Source organism: Euleptes europaea, chromosome 1, assembly GCF_029931775.1.
Source record: "Euleptes europaea isolate rEulEur1 chromosome 1, rEulEur1.hap1, whole genome shotgun sequence".
NCBI lineage: Eukaryota > Metazoa > Chordata > Lepidosauria > Squamata > Sphaerodactylidae > Euleptes > Euleptes europaea.
The window spans coordinates 142719488-142737638 of NC_079312.1; the positions used below are offsets into that span (position 1 = coordinate 142719488).

General features: G+C 41.5%; 1 protein-coding gene across 1 annotated transcript in view; it reads right to left on the minus strand.

Annotated features, from left to right (window-relative positions):
- Positions 1-12207: 12207 nt before the first annotated feature.
- AXIN2 (axin 2) overlaps positions 12208-18151 on the minus strand; it is a 42785-nt gene continuing 36841 nt past the window's right edge. The window contains exon 11 of the mRNA XM_056862196.1: positions 12208-12363. Coding sequence (XP_056718174.1) covers positions 12237-12363 — 127 coding nt within the window. The 3' untranslated portion in view covers positions 12208-12236. The remainder of the gene's footprint in view (positions 12364-18151) is intronic.

Below are 18151 nucleotides of genomic sequence, written 5' to 3' on the forward strand. Positions count from 1 at the left end.
ACAAAAGAAGGCAAAAGCTCGGATTCTACGGACATGGCCAACAGAGGCAATTAAGCCCCCCCGCAGCAGAACAAGTCTCCCCCCCGCTACAAGAAGACACAAATTCCAAATGAAGGAGAACAACGGCGCAGCCACAGAGACTCACTGACCCACACTGACCTCCAGGCGAAGGTGGAAACCAGTGAAAACAGCAAAAATCACACAAGCACAGAGGCAATCAAGCCCCCTCCCCCAGGACAGATCCCCCCCGGGACAAGAAGATGCAAATTCAAAACAAAGGAGAACAACAGGGCAGCCAGAGAGACTCACCCCCTTTGGCTCCCCCCACACAGAGAATCTGATCCCCCCCACACAGAGAATCTCCTCCCCACACACACACACACAGGAAAAAAAGTTATAAATAAAAGCCCTAAAATGGGTTAAACTGTGGATGTCTTCTCTTCCAGCAAAAGCAGGGATCAGGAGGAGTAATCCAATCCGATTCCAACAAGCAGCAGCAGGTCAGCTCAGCTCAGGATCTCTCACGATCAGCACAGGAGCAGCATAGGAGCAGCAGCAACGGAAGGAATACCGACTCACACACACAGACTCTCTCTCTCTCCCCCTCCCGGGGCCGTGCAGCAAACTGGGACCATGCACACGCACACACACCCCCGCACGGGGCCGTGCAGCAAACTGGGACCATGCACACGCACACACACCCCCGCACGGGGATCTCTCTCACACACACACAGATACTCTCTCTTTCTTTCCCTGGGCCGCACAGCGGGCCGGGCTCACGCACTCATCCGCGACCGATTGGCCAGAAGAAGACTCAGCTTGGCCACCTATTGGCCGTGGGAGAATGCTGATTCGGGGTCGCTGAATTTATGAATTTATTCAGCGTCCGCCCAAACTCGCCGAGTTCAGCTCATCATTTTCCCGCCTTTTTTTTACTTCAGTTCTATCAGAACTAGAAACCACCGAATCGGGGTAAATTCGGCTGTTTTTCAGTTTGGATAATACCGAATCGACAGCCCTACTTACAAACGTACCCAACCATTACAGTCATTTTTGAAGGGCCTGCTTTCGATGTCCCTGCCTTCTGAGATTAGGCAGATGGCAACCCAGGGAAGGACCTTCTCAGTCATGGAACCAAAGTTCTGGAATTCTCTCCCCAGGGAGATTCATCTGTCCCCTTCTGTTGGTCTTCTTCAAGCAGCTGAAGACTTTTTTTCCCATTGTCATTCCCTCAATGATCCCTTCTTCCTAACAAATGTTTTTATTTTTTTTATGTATTGATGTGATGTCACCCCATGGGTCAGTAATGTCCCAGTGCTTGCACAGGGGAAAACCTTTACCTTTTAAAAATGTATTTTAACTATGTTTTTAATTCTTTTAAAAATTGCTTTAATGATGTGTATTTAGGAAGGGTGTGATTTAATTGTTTTATAATGTAATTTTATCATGTATGTTTTAAATGGTTAGCCACCTTGTTGGCTCTTATAATGGCAGAAAGTCTGGTTACACATTTTGTAAATAAATTTCTAATAAGATTTTCTACAGGTAGAGAGGGAGCTGATATTTCTGGGAGAGTAATAAATGTGACAAAGTTAAACCCATAACTCTTTGTTGGTATTTGAAAGAACACAAGTGTAGAAGCATGGATTGAAGTAAGCTGACTGCAAATTAGAAGATCATACTGGCAGCATGTGCATTGTGAGCAAATGTATGTCTTGAAAGAGTGAACTGGACAATTCAGAAGCATTCTAGGCTCCTACAGAGCACAAGACAAATGTTGAAAGCCAGAAATCCCAACGGGTCTTTTCTGTTTTGTGAATAAAATGTCTGTCAAATCTTATCAACTAGAAGCAGTGGATTACAGAACGGAAGAGCTAATGGCATGTGCTGTCTATAAATAGATATGAAGGTGAAAGAGAAGAAGGAGGTCAACAGAGATTATCCTGGATTATTAAAAATTGTGAGAATTAATATTTTAAGGAGAGCTTTTGACTCTGGAAAGTTTTGGTGGATCTTGGAATATTGTAATTCGAGCAAAAAACTCTAAATTGCAGACTCCAGAAATGATTCTATAATAAGAAACTGGAAAGGCCTCTTTGCATGCTGGGGTATCTCCGAGTTATGGTGGATTTCATAGCTCATGTATGGAGGTGTCTGGTGCATTGTTTGGTTGATGCCATCATTAACCACATGACATGGAAGCCTCTTGACATGTGCAGTCTAATATGACATGAAAGATGTGAAGATGCAGGTACTAATTTAACTGGGAGTGAGTAGGGTACCTCCTAAAAATATATCCCCCCAAATCTGGTGTGAAATTTAAAATCTGCTAGATTCATCATAGTTCCTACAAGTCTAATGTCCAGAATCAGCATTTAATTATTTGATTCCCATATCTTCTCTATCCTAAAATAACAACAACAAAAAGCCATTTAAGATTCTGGAAACGTGGGCCAGCCACAGATTAAAGTCTGGAAATGGTGGGAGGAGACTTAAAGGGCTAAAGGTAAGGGGGCACCAGAGCAGAACATTGCTATTTTGAAGGCAGCACTAAGCTCTGCCTCCTCCAGAAAGGCTGCAGGCACAGTTTGCACATGGAGGCTCTGCCTGTAGCCAGCACCTTACCCCTCCCCCCTAAATCAGAGCAAAGAAGTTTTTTCTTTGATCTGGCTTAAAAGGGAAAACCCTGGGAACCTCACGAACCATGCTCTGAAAGAACAGCATCATGTGGAAAACCCAATCCCTGTGGGGAACACATTCCAGTAATTCACTGGGGCTTTGGTAGTCATAAAATGTCTCCATCTTAGAGATTCTCTGATTGGTCCGTTTTTTCTTCCCCTCCCTCTCCCTGAGAAGAAAGAAAGCCTGACTGGCTCAGTCAATGGATTCTCACATCAAGGATTCAGAGGCTATAGCTCCCTATGCAGTGAAATAATGTGTGGATGGGCAGTGCTTCAAGAAGAGGGGTAGGGAGAAATGCCTTCTGATCTGCAAAGAGAGACAAAACTGCAGTGGCCAGGTTGAAGGACTACATAGCTGGCAGCCAGCCAACCTCTGAACTGTCTGCTAAGGACAAGGAGGAATCAGGCAGGAAGGGTCTGGGGTGGGGGCAGCCTGAGTTGGAGCCCTAACCTGTTCCTGTAATAGACCTGATCCAATACATCTTCACTGATTCTCAGTTTCAATCAGTTCGAAGTTCTAGATTTTGCCTAGTTCTAGACTTGGTTTGGGACCAAAGTACCTCATGGACTAATTGAACCTACCCATGTCCTAAGGTCATCTGTAGAGCCTTGCTCTCCTCCACTTTTAAAAGTTTGCTAGGTGCTTATGTGGGACAGAGCTTTGTGGTGATAGCACCGAAGCTTTGGAACTCCTTCCCCTGTGAGGCTGTTTTGACGTCTGGGCTACAAAGGGAAGTGCAGTGATTGGGCTTACTTGACATTGAAAATAAATGCTGTGAGGACACCATCTAATTTGTGATCTTGTTTCACATCCAGAAAACAAACTGATCAAAAATGTATCACAAACTAGAAGTCTGCTGCTAACTGGAATAATTTAGCAGCTAGAAATTAACAGTTGATCCAAGTACATGGTAGATTTCAAATTACAGTTGGGGACCCTAGCAAAATTAGCAGTATTCAAAGAAAACAAATATGTGAGACTTTTCAGAGTGCATTTGGATGTTGAGGAAATTTTCTCCTGGTACAGTGCTTTGTTTGGTTATGCTAGTAATGTTTTGATACATTGGTCTCAGATGACTGCCTTAGTTTTCGAAAAACCAGGAAAGAGGCTTCCATGAGAAGTCTATTCCAAAATGCTACAGCTATGGGCAGGAATGCTCTAATTCCTGCCAAGGAGAACTGAACCTACTGGGCAGAGGAAACAATTAGTAGATGCTACTCAGGAACACTGAGTGAGCAAGTGGATTCAGTATAGGAAGAAACAGTCATTACATATGTGTATCCCACTTTATAATAGTCCACCTAAGCAATCGTGGAAGCATCATGGATCAGTGTGACTGGACTGGCTAAGGCTAGAAGGGAGGATTACTTCCTAATCAAATGCAATGGATAAAAAAACACTCCTAATAACTGCACCTACCTTATCTTCAGAAAATAAAGCTGGAACCCTAAGCCTTTGTTTTGGCCTGATGATTATAATTTTATAATGATAATTTTATCCCTTCTGACATGGTCTCTTCCAGAATACTGGCCTCTTCAATCACTTCCATCTTATCCAGATTCTACCTTATCCATTTGACCAGTCACTGCTGGGTGTCATTACCATACTGATAAGAGCTAACTTCAAAGCTATGATTAATCTCATTCAGTGGTCTCATATAGATATCAAACTGTGTGTGTTAAGTGCTGTCAAGTCGCTTCCGACTCATGATGACCTTATGAATCAGTGTCCTCCAAAATGTCCTATCTTTAACAGCCTTGCTCAGATCTTGCAAACTGAGGACTGTGGCTTCCTTTATAGAGTCAATCAATCTCTTGTTGGGTCTTCCTCTTTACCTGCTGCCCTCAACTTTTCCTAGCATGATTGTATTTTCCAGTGGCTCTTCTCAGAATGTGACCAAAGTACGAAGTAGTCTGTTTAGTCATTTTAGCTTCTAGGGTCAGTTCAGGCTTAATTTGATCTATAACCCACTGGTTTTTTTGGGGTTTTTTTTTTTTGCCAGTCTGCAGTATCCGTAACACTTTCCTCCAACACCACATTTCAAAGGCATCTACTTTTTTCCTATCAGCTTTCTTCATTGTCCAGCTTTCACACTCATGAATATGATGGCATTAACTTGATCTTGGTTGCCAGTGACATCAAAGTGCCCAGGTGATATCAAAGTGCCAAGGTAAAAACACAGAGTCCTTTGGAACTTCACAAGACCATTCCCAAGCAGAAACTCTTCACCACCTATCAGATGGGCAAGACTGAAGCCATCAGAAAACTGTGACAGACAATCCATAGCTCCAAATGGTCCAAGATTTTATGATCTACTGTGTCAAAAGTGTTTGAAAGTTCCAGTAGTATTAACAGGAATGTATTACCCCTGTCTAATACCACTGCCACCAAAACCTTTGATATCCCATAACCTCCCCCCCCCAAAAAAAAACTACCCCACATTGAAATGGATCAATGAAGGAAGCTTCATTCAGATGCATCTAATTGCTCTGCCACCACCCCACTCAAACACATTGTCCTAAACAGGAAATTTTAAAACTGGCTTCTAATTTGCCAGATTTTCTTTGGCCAGGAAAAGCTTTTTCTGCCTCTTTCAGCAAATGTCCTTACACCCTACATTCACAAAAGAAAATTACGAAAAGAGGTTGTGTAGTGTATGGCTGTACCTGGATCAGGAGCTATGGGGCTGGTGAATTGACTCCTTTTATGCTTTCATATAGTCTCTTCCTCTGCTGTTTCAAATTTTTATTGTGGCCAGTGTTTCCATTAAAAGCCAAAGCATTCTGTGGTGCTTTAAAATAAGAGCTTTCTTTTCCAGCTTTGTTAACAATGCCGTCATCCAGCCACAAACACTGAGCATCAGGATTATATAAAACAGCCTTGCAGATCAAACCCTCCAGGCATAAGTTAGCATTGGATGTTGGAAACTGAACACAGTGTTTGTTCAGTACAGGGAATTCACACAGTCAACTGAAAGTCATGCAGTGAGGCTGAAGAAAGGTATACTTCTATCCGGGATGGTTGTCCTCTTCCACCAAGCACGCAGCTTCAGGAGGGACGCACATGGAGCGGAGAGGAAGGTATGGGACACCTGCCTAGCCAAATCACATCAGCCAAATCAACTCTGGCAATCAATGGGGTGACAGATGTCCCAGCCAGATCTTCCTCACATCCAGAAAAGTCATGCAGTGAGGCTCTGAGCAGTGTCATGAGATGAGGAGGGAGCTGCTAGTTAGTGTGTGGGCCCAGCCTCTTTTTGTAATTTCTCCCCACCCTTCCTTTCGGTTGTGAATATTATCATATTGACCTAAGATGACGTGAGCTCTGATTCATGAAAGCTTATGCCAGAATAAATTCTGGTCATCTCTAAACGTGTCTCATATTGATGTGTTTACTTATCTAGCACAATCATCTAGTGCATACTTGGTTGACATCAGTAGACATGTGCTTTCCTTATTTACTTTTTATAAATCTTCTGATGGGGCTTGTTATTTGGCTGAGAGTGTAACACACTACACTCAGTGAAGGAACACATTCCAAAATGGTTCACCTGTAGAAAGTGATAAATATCCAGGCCGTAAAGCCTAGAGCTACTTACCGCAAGGATTGTTACTTTTGAGAGCCACTGTGCCTTTGTTCTGTGGTTTGTATGGCTGTCAGTGAGAGTTTGGCAGGAGACCCTCCAATTAGGGTTGCCAACTGCCAGGTAGTAGCAGGAGATCTGCTAATTCAACTGACCTCCAGCCGATAGAGATCAGATCGCCTGGAGAAAAATGGCTGCTTTGGCAATTGAACTCTATGGCATTGAAGTCCCTCCCCTCCCCAAACCCCACCCTCTTCAGGCTCTGCCCCCAAAATCTCCCGCCGGTTGAGAAGAGGGACCTGGCAAGCCTACCTCCAATGCAATGTCAGCAAGCCACACAGTGTTCTCAAGATATTACAGCAAGCCACACAGTATTCTGAAGAGATGACAACTAGAACAAGGATCCTGCACTGTCGGGAGGCCATTTTCAGTGGCATCCCCATGACAAAACTAATTTACATTACAGCATTTAATCTTTTGCTGTTCTAGCATCTCTCTCTTCTCTAGTGCCCACATTTGCAATTTTCTTTGCTTTCCTCTTTTCCAGTCTCTGCATACATAAACACATATGCCTCATCCATCTGTTTTATCTGGATACAATGCTTTAAACACATCCTTCCCTTTCCATGGCCACAGTGAGAATACAAATTGAAATGAAATTGCTGAGGGGCATTTGGGAAAGTAAAAAAAAGTTTGTTACTCATTCTCCGTGAATTTATGTATAAATTCAGTAACAAAGACATTCCTCACATATAAACAGTTACCCATAACAGGTGTGAAACAATAAACTTCTGCAGAGTGCCCTAGTACAGACCCCACTATGCCACACACAATACTTCCTACACATGTGTGGCATAGTGGGGTCTGAACTAGGGCACTCTACAGAAGTTTATTGTTTCAAGCCAACCTTTCTCCGTTTTTTCTTCAGACCTTCTTTGTCCCAGTGTTTTCAAGAAAAACACATCCAGATCGTGTTTAGAGGTGTATGTACTATTTTCTTCATTCCCTAACATCCTGACCCCATTGCACCATCCCTTTTATATATCCTATTTACCCTTGTCCAAGCAGTATCTGTTTATTAAAGCCTGTATTGTCTACATGTGCATTCTCTCTCCCTCATTATATTACTCACACATGAACACACACATGAATCTGCCATAATACTGAATAAGATCATCGGTCCCTCATGGTCAATATTGTCTACTCTGACTGCCAGCGGCTCTCCGGGGTCTTTCACATCACTTACTGCCTGGTCCTTTTTATCTGGAGATGCCAGGGATTGAACCTGAGATCTACTGCCAGCAAAGAAGAGGCTCTTCCACTGTGCCACAGCCCCTCCCCTAAATTTGGAAGTTGCTGCCTGAGCAGATGCTTTTATTATTAAAACTTTTACAGATTGCAGAGGGATTTTTTACATTCTCTCCCTTAAATTTCACAGCCAGGAGACAGAGCAATCAATCAATCAACCAGAAATTTACATTTTGAAAAGGAATCTGAGCAAGCAGGTGTCAAATGTTAATATGCAATCTTAGAAATCAATCTAATTTATCCAGGTGTCTTTTGATGTGCCTCTTGGTTTTGAATTCCTTTAATATTTTTGCTGAATTTTCCTCATATTTCTTCAGCTATGAGAGCTACACTCACCCCGTTTTTCAAGTAAGCTAGATTTTTTTTTAAACATTCTAACAGAATGCAATAATTGCTCCAAATTGTTTTGGCAGCCAAAATGCCAAATAGTTTTGGCAGCCACTTGGGAGTTACCTGCACGATTTTGTTCAGCTCAGTTTGTAACATTACTTTATAAGTGCGGGATCAGGACCAAAACATCTAATTTAGTCAAAGTTGCACAATTATTAGAAAGTGACACATTAAGGTGGTATTTAATGATCACCATGTCCTACTTATAATCCAAACAGAAGACTTGTTCACTTCTCATTCATTTTTAAAGGACTGTTCAAACACCCTTTTATCCCCACTAAACATCCTGCCATGTATTTAAAGACATTTTAGTTTTTGTTTCTATAGACATCCAGGGGGGTAGAAAAAATAGAGGAAAGTAAAAGGGAAAAAAGCCGAAAAGAGAGCGGCAAGTATTTTGGGATCCTGATATAGATGCAAAGGCTTACATGGTGGTGAATGGCTTCAAACCAACTGAGACACATTCATCTTCCCAAGAAGAATTAGACTCAGTGTGATTTATTTTAATAGCAAAAGAAAAAAAATACTACTACTGTGCAGTGCTAAGTTCCTCACCTTTGATGGTAGAATGGGAAGAAAAATAACTTTCTTCCCCCATGTTGTTGAAGTCTGCCTATCCATCTGTTATGTCCAGCTCATCAATTAAGGTGAACTCATGAACTTGAGAAGGTGTTTAATAAAGACAGCCATCCATTAAGATGTAACTTTATCTTAAACTGATAATTCAGTTCAGAGCCCTATGTACTTGGTGTGACGTTCTTCTGATATTAGGAATGAAGTCTTCTCTCACATGCAAAATAATTCCAGATGCAGTGGCACTACCTGGATGATGGCAGAAGAGGAAGAATGAGGAAGAGACCAGGGAGGTGCTGCTGGTGGGTCCCACAAAAGGAAGCTTCCCTTTCTTAAATAAATGGTCTAAAGGTCATGATCATGGTCAGGCTAGCAGTTACAGAGAGAGGTCTTAGGTATCAGAGAGCTAGAACACGGGCCATAAATGCTTTAACATGAATAAAACAGCCATTTTCACCAGAAATAAAGCATTGTTAGGAGAGATGTGAATAACCACACGAAAAGTAAATAGTGTAACTAAATGCAGATTTCCTATACCACCCTTCACAATGAAAGCAGTAGCAATCACTGGAAGCATTAACACACATACATGATCAGATATGCTGCTAGCAGAAGCCCCATTGACACGAACTGGCCAGAACACGTTTAAGAAATGTTTGAATGCAAATCTGTATTCTCTAGTTGCTACTTTGAAAGCAGAAATTTCCCAGTGCCATTCTCTAGATTTTACAACTGTTAGAAAACCCCTCCAGACTTCAAAAGGTAATCGTTTTCAACAGGGATTTTAAGCTAGAATTCTTTAGTTTATTTTCAGAAGCGGGGCAGCATTTCAATATGCCTTCATGATGGGCAGTATCTCATTGAGGGTAAAAGGGACAACTGAGCTTCTACAGCAACATCTCAGGCTAGGAAAAAGCTACTATATTTTCTTCCTGCAGTAACTCCTGCCCCAGATCTTGGCCTGATGGCATCATGTTAGACATCAGTCAATTTTGTTCAATACTTCATTTAGGGTCCAGCAATTTTTGCTTTGACAGTTTCCTGGTATTATTTGACATGCACCTTGCAAGGCTTACTTTGCTGGGGCTCAGACCTGCCTAAAACTATTTCCTTTTTTTTTTGTCCTAACAGCTTTGCTTCTCTGGCAGATACTCATGTGTTCTGCCTTTTGTTCGCTGCTGGATATTAAAATAGCTATACAGTAACTAAATAAGATGTCTTAATAATGCCTTCAGATGTTAAAAATTATTTCAGTAGTTAATCATCAATTAAATACTCCCCATAGCTCATAAAAAGTTCAGCTCCTTGCACTGATTTCCATCTGCCTAATCAAAAGTAATACCCTTCCTCACAATATAAATTAAAGATAGATAAAGATCCTTGGTAAGCAATCTGACATAAGGAAAGACTTCATCATATAAAAGGACTTCTTGATTGAAACCACAGCAAACCAAAATTATATTAATTTGAAAAATATAAAATTTTAATAAAGGCTACATCTCTTAATTACAATAATTATTGTACCAAGTAATTTTTGCTTTAAATGAAACTCTTAATAATGCATAATTTACAGTATAAGTAGAACAAATGTCATGACAAAAGTCATAAGTACGAGACTTGTAGTAAAAAAGCATAAAATATATTTATACATAAGTCCCTTAAACAAACAAGGGAGAGCTTGGACCCTGAACACAGGGTGAAACATGGCATAGTAACACCATGCAGGCACAGGTACTGTACTGATTGAAGTGTATTTTTTTAAACACACACTAAAGATAATGTATTAATGAGTATTTTTCTCCTCACCACATATTTTCTATACTATATACAGACATGTTATACAAAAGAAATGTAACAATGGCAAACAAATGCATTGACAAACACAAAATGTAGAAACAAAATGCATGGGCAGGGGCAAGTATTGTGTGTATTGGGATAACGCAACACACAAAGGGTTCAATCAGAGCAGGGAACTTTTGTGATATTTTATAGCACAAAATATTTTAGCCATAATGTAGTAAGTGAATACTATTGGCAGCTTAGGAGCAAAGGCAAAGCTGTTCCAGCAGCAACCCAAGAAGCAGACACTGTGTTTCTCCTCAGAAAAGGCTAAAATGTCTCCCTTGCTGAGGGCATGACTGGAAGTTATGACTTTTTGTCCTTCGGAATGACAACAGCCCTAATGGAATATAGCCACAATGATACTCTGCAAAGCTTCCTCTGAGCTCTTTAAGATCCAAAGTTGGGCAGAGCCAGAATTTAGCTCCAGAAAACTAAAGGACACTATCCAGGGCTGTAGAAGGTATCAACCCATAACTCCCCTTCAATTTGCAGCTAAAATGGGGCACAATATATTTTGAAAATTTGGCCTATACATTAGAGTTGAAATATACAGGCAGGTCTGTCAGGAAACTCGATGGGGTAGTCCCATAGGTTCTATAATCTTTATAATTGCATGCTTGCCTTGCTAAAGACAGACACTGGACACAATATCTATGACTGGTATGGAACATGGCAAAAGTATATTCTTATCACAGAAACTGACAACATCCAGAGTAACTCTTGTAAGCAGTAATATTGACCCATGAATACATGGTTTAGAGCCAATGCAGTCATAACATTCCTAATCTCCTAACCATGGTTAGAAAATTGCAAGTGTTTGCATGTCATTTTGCTCTCCTCTCCTCTTAAACATGAATTTTTCCCTCCTCTATCTTCACCTTATTCCTGAACTGGCATTAACATTAGCTACTGTAAGCTTCACATCATAGCCTGTAACCACAGTAAGAAGCAGGTTGGCAAACTGTTACTCCTAACCAAAGTTGGTGTTTAGACCTTTACAGACATAACATTGCACTACTGTTAGATTAAAAAAGAGAACAGAGGAGGAAGGTGTGGGGATGCGTTCAAGACCATGGGAGTGTTCCCTTATCTGTTCACCATTGTTAGAAGACTGAGAACATTATGTCTGCACTGGGCCTGAAAAATCAGAGCAGCATTGACTAAAATATACCACCCTCTAAAGGAGCGAACGTATAGGACTGTATTCATTCTCTCTCTCTCTCTCTCTCTCTCTCACACACACACTCAAGAAATAACAATGTGAAGAAATGTTGGCCACGTCATAATTCCAGTTTGTTTTCTGAAGTAGCAAAAATGTATTTTTATAAAAGACATAATCCAAATTTTTAGATAGTAGAAACAATGTAAAAATAAAATACAAATCCACCCCTTTTCTTTACATCATGTCCCCTCGTTTCTCAATTGTTTAAAGCAGCATGTCCATAAACTGGACTTAAGGGGGGGGAAGACTTTTCAATAAATATCAATAAGGATTACTGTAAGGTAAGCTATACACAGTTCTCTGAGTCCGTAAGACTGGGATCCCCCAGAAACCATATATTATGTATGGAAGTCTCTCAACATCATATGCATCTTTAATAACCAAGAATTGGTCACATTTTTAATAAATAGTTCAGGGTTCTTAATGTCTTAGTACCCAGCCTGAACACCATTTTAAAAAATTGCTAAGGCTGATTTGGCAAAGTCTTCATAGACCTCCATTTATTTTTGTTGCTTTTTCTTCATTGGTTCAAACCTTCCTTCAAAAGCTGAGTTTAATGGTGTGTCCAATGGCTGACATCTTTAGCATATGGTTATTTATACACACATACACAGACAATGCCAGCCAGCCAGCCAGTCAGTCAATCCTTTCGACCTTCCCAAGGATCCTTCCTTCGTACATGGGCAGAATGGCATCATCATCCCAGATTTCTTCAAAAACAGCACCGCAGTCAAACTCATCACTTGCCTTTTTGAAGTAATACCTGGAATCAACAAGATTAACAGATAATAAATAAGAAGCCCATGCACAGTGGATTTACTATAGTACGTACTGCCAATTTTTTACATTAAGAGGCCAAATTTGGCTAAATTTAGACCAGGGACCCATGGTGCCCGCCAACATCTTTTCTGGTACTTTGGCAACAGCTACCACCACAGCACAAGGATCTGCACTGTGTTGTTGAAGTTAAGCTGTGGCAATCATTTTGTGGCTGGCTCTGCCTCCTGTGGCAGTCATTTCTGGGCAGCCATTTTGTTGCTGGCATGTCAGATTTTCAAATGTGCCCACAGGCTCAAGAAGGTTGGGGACCCCTGATTTAGACACGCAATATCATCCGCCATAGTATGTGCCTTGCTGCTGAGGAGGTCATGGCATTACCTTGCTACCTGCTTGGGGAGGGGCTGTGGCTCAGTGGAAGAGCCTCGGCTTTGCATGCAGAAGGTCCCAGGTTCAATCCCTGGCATCTCCAGTTAAAAGGACCAGGCAGTAGGTGATGAGAAAGACCTCTGCCTGAGACCCTGGAGAGCCACTGACAGTCTGAGTAGACAATACTGATTTTGATGGACCAAGGGTCTGATTCAGTATAAGGCAGCTTCATGTGTTCATGTGACACATCAGAACAACACACTGAATACGTAAAGCCACTATAGGATGAAGAGAGGCTTTTATGTATGACAGTCACTGTCTTTGCTATCCTTATGAATCTACCTCAAGGTAAACAAGTACAGGTAACATTACAGTTACCATGGAGATATTGCTGAAAATGGCCCACGTTAGGAAAGTTTTAGTCATAATCTAAGAGAACTATTTACCACATTTCTGCCATATCACATTACAGTGTTCCCATTCCATGTTCCCGGCAGCTGCTGGAATGCTGCGTGAGAATGCGATGGCAGAGAACAACATTAAGTAGTTCTTTAAGTTACAACTCAGAAACGCTATTGAAGGCTATTTCTCACAGCACCCTATTTAAGTGCTCTAGATTTTAGCAAAAAAATTAAGAGCTTCTTAATCCATGGGCAGATAGAGCAAAAGGCAGCTGGTGAAGGAGGACATAGCAGACAACTTTGAAAGTGCCCTAGAAGGGAAACCTAACAAAGATGGCTGCAAAAGAGTGTCTAGTCTGACAGAACCTCAGCATCAATAAACACCAGATCTGTTAAGGAAGGTGACAGAAAAGTTGTATGTCTCTGTTCTGCCTTCTGGTCCGATAGTAAAAAATACACAGGCAGGGCTAGAAAGAACTAAGCAGTTTATGCTTTCATAACAGCTACCTGAGCTAGCTTTAAATAGGCCGGTTTTAAACATCTTGACTTTACAGGGGAAAAGAAAACTCCTACCTTTTAAAAGGTTGTTACCCACCCTGAGCCCGGCCTCCGTTGAGAATGAGGATGGGCTACAAATTAGATAAATAAATAAATATGCAAGAGAAGTGGATCAGCACATCCAGCTTCTATTTACCTCACAAAAAGGCAGCTCTTCCTTTCAGAGGCATAAATACACTTTACAATGACAATCAGTCTATCCCAAAATTAGTTCAGGGCTTAGGGTTGCCAACCTCAAGGAGGGGCCTGGAGATCCCCCAGAATTACAACTGATTTCCAGACTACAGAGATCAGTTCCCTTGGAGAAAATCGTTGCTTTTGAAGGTGGACTCTATGGCACTGTATCTCAGTGAGGCCTCTCCCTTCCCTGAACCTCACCCTTGCCAGGCTCCACTCCCAAATCTCCAGGAATTTCCAACTCAAGAGTTAGCAATCCTTTCAGGGCTATTCAGATGTCATGTGCAACTAGGTATAAGTGATGAAAAGAAACCTGGTTATTGACAGTGCCTGTGACCTCCTTTCTCCTCCCTCCCTCATGCACCACAAATGAAGAATTCCGGCTTCGATCTATCGTCAATTTGTGGTTCAGCATCCCAGTTTGTGGGAAACAAACGAACGCTTATTGGTTGTGGTACCAATACTCAAATATCATGACAAAGTGTAGTTAGACTGACCTAGGAAGTCTTTGATCTCACTGTGGCACAGAATTTGATAAGGTTCTCCATGGTGTTTTGACAGCAAGTTGGAGGGCTGCGGATTATTTTAGGATGGGTAGGTGGATAAGGAATTGGTTGGATAATCACACCCAAAGAGTGGTACTTAATGGCTCTTAGTCTGATTGGAGGGTAGTATCTGTCGGGGGGGGGAGGTGCCACAGGGCTCGTATTTGGACCCTGTGCTTTGTAATGATTTTGTCAACAATCTAGATGAGGCTGTGAAGGGACTACTCATTAAATGTGCTGATGACACCAAATTGGGTGGGGTAGCAAACCCTCCAGAAGATAGAGATAAAATACAATCAGACTTGGCTACATTGGAAAAATTGGCAGATGTGAACAAGATGTGATTTAATAGAGATAAATGTAAGTTTTTGCATCTGGGTAGTAAAAATGTTACATACACGTATTGATTGGGGGATACTTTTCTGGGTAGTGGTGTGTGTGAATGGCATCTTGGGATTTTGGTGGACTGCAAATTGAGTACGAGTAGCCAGTGCGATGCAGCAGCAAAGAAGGAAAATTCTATCTTAGGGTATATCATCAGATGCATAGTGTCTAGAACACAAGATGTCATAGTACCACTGTATACTGCACTGGTCAGACCCCATTTGGAGTATTGTGTCCAGTTCTGGAGGCCTTCTTATAGGAAGGACAGAGAAACTTTGGAGCAGGTACAGAGGACAGCAACGAGGATGATCATGGGTTTGGAGACTAAGCCTTATGAAGAAAGACTGTGGGAACTGGGAACATTTAGCCTGGGAAAGAGGAAGATGAGGGGTGATATGATTACTCTTGTAAGTATTTGAAACATTGTCATTTAGAGGAGGACAGGGTGCCTTTTCACTTGGTAGTGAAGGATAGGGTTAAATTACAGGTGAGGATATAATAATGGAATATTAGGAAGAAACTTTTTAACAATAAGGGCAGTTCAGTGGTGGAATCAGTTGCCTGGGGATGTGGAAGTTCTCCTTCCTGGGAGGTGTTTAAGCAGAGATTTGACATTTATTTTGTCAGGGATACTTTAGGTCACCCTGAATGGTGCAGGGGGTTGGACTGGAAGGTTTTTAAGTCCCTTCCAACTTTTTAATTCTATGAAGATGGGGAGGAAGGAAAAGGACAGTGTCCGCCCCAAAAGAAGCCAGGTTCATGCTCATCATGAACAAACACATTTGTTCAAGGAACAGTAGCCTACATTCAGTCATCATGTACAAACTCCAGCTTAATCAAGATGCCTGAATGGATCCAAAACCTTGTTTCCTCTCAGTTTATATCTCTGTCCATGGTCTTTTCTCGGTCTTGGCTTTATTATAAGTTGTGAGACCTAGGACTAGTGATGCCATTTGTCTGCATAAATTATATTTTTAATGGAACAGGGGTCCAAGATAATGCCATGAGGATAGGGCCTACAGCAATGAATCATCACCAACTCATGCCATAATAAATCTCCAGAGCTCAAACGTGTTCTGCTTATACATGGCTGCCAATAGCGCTCCATTAGGATGGACAAACATACACACATAGAGGGTCATACAGCCAAACATCAAGGAAGGAGAAAGCTGTTAGAAAACCAAAAGAAAGAGCAAGTAACTAAAGTGCACTACTTAATAAAAGAGGGGGGCACCTCCAGGACAGTTCTTCAAACTATTTATAGATGCTGGCAACAGGAGCAAAGAGCCAAGCATTTCATTTAAGGAAATATAAATTCAAAACAAAACCCATCATTTTGGATCTAGCCTCGTAAGTAAACTTTGGGAACCGTAACTCCTACAATTTAACTTCCATAAAGTAGCTTTTTAAAAAAGTTGCAAGTTATATAGCTGGAAATGTTTCCTTTTTTTTTTTTAGTTCCAAAATGCAGCCACATAGTATCCACTTGGAACGCAATGGCAATCTCAGTAACTTTTATTCTCAGCTATTTCCTAGCGGCCTCCAGTGTAATGAGCAATCTTGGCCTCAATTGCAATATTTGACACCAAAAGGTCAAGCAGCAGTGTCCCGCTTTCCCTTTCTTTGGCTTGGGATGCTTAGATCATGAAGCCAATGCTCATGCAGACAAAAAAAGTGCCCCTTCCCCTCTTGTGTCAAACAGTGAGGACCCCTTTATTATCCTGAATTAAACCGTTCAGCTTCTTGATTAAAGGTTCCTTTTATCCCCCATTCCAGCATTCTTCCTTCTCAGGCTGCTTAATTGCATATGCACAAATGAAGGCCTTCCATTCAGCGAGTTAGTATTCAGGGAGCCTACTTGTCTGCAACCCCCCCCCCCACACACACACACACTCACTCCTCCTTGAACCCATGCTGGTCTCTCACCCTCGCCTCACTCAAAGCCTTACAATCAGCAAGGAAAAATATATTATGGGTTATGCAAAACAAAAACAAAAAAACCAAATACTTTGCCAATTTTTTTTTTTTTTTACTGGGAGGCATCCTTGCAAGTTAGGTAATCATCTTTCCATGTAAGTGACAAAGGAAGCCCCATTCCAACCCTTTTCAATTTCTTCTTCTTTTTTAAAAAAAATACTATCACTGACTAAACAACTACTCAAACATCAGTTTAGCTTTGATATTTATGCCCTCTGAAGATGCCAGAAAGAGGCTTTATTTATCCAATTGTGTTTAGGTGAATGTCAAGGAGGTAACTAATTTAAAGCAAGGTATGTGTGTGGGAAGGGGGGTTGTCATTTCCATTTTTTGAACCATTTTTTGGTCCTTTCCAGAGGAACATCTGTCCAGTCCTTTGCTGACCCAAACACATCAAACTAGCGGTTGGGGGCGGGGGGAATGAAACTAAACCTAACATGAAGCACAATTGCCTTTCTGCTCAATTTATCTCCTCTTTTCCAACAGCATAAGCCCCTGTAAGTAATAACTTTCTGTTGATCGTCAGCTCTGGCAGAATCGACAAAATTGTTTGAATGCTACATTTTATTTTCCAGGGGCAGGAAGGGACCCACACATACTATGACCTTTTCCACAACTACAGCTTGGTTTCACACAGAGAAGTGCAAAAAAGCCAGTGTGGTGTAGTGGTTAAAATGTTGGACTAGGATCTGGGAGAACCAGGTTTGAATCCCCACTCTACCATCGAAACTTGCTGGGTGACCTTGAGCCAGTCACACAATCGCAGCCTAACCTACCTCACAGGGTTGCTGTGAGGATAAAACAGAGGAGAACAATGTAAGCTGCTTCAGGTCCCCACTGGGGAGAAAGGCGGGATATAAATAAAGTAAATAAATAAAGAGGAATACAAATGAATCTCTTTCCCCCACAACCTCTTCGAACTCACCAGGAGGTCTTCATTTGCTTGTTAATGTGAGTTCTCCATCGAAACACATTTTTTAGTGTGACACATTTTGCTTTGTCTCGGTCTGTCTCTCTCTCTCCCACTCTACATCTGGCACCCATAGAGTTTAGGTTTAGCTTTATTGCTGTTTGTTTGTTTTTAAACTACTGCCATGTTAAGATTACCCAACATTACCCAGGTGTGTGCATGTGTGAAAGAGAGAAACTCCAACTATATATTAAATCACCACTTAATACATTAAAGGGGGGGGGAATATCATCTTAAATGCCTGCTGGACAACACTGTCCTACTGAGAGATGACCAACAGAAACCTGAGGTACTTAAGTTGCAACTGACTCATCCAGTAAAGAATTTTGGAGTGTCAACTACTTATGTATATCTTTGTATGTTAAAATGAAAGGCAAAAAGCTTCAAAGACAT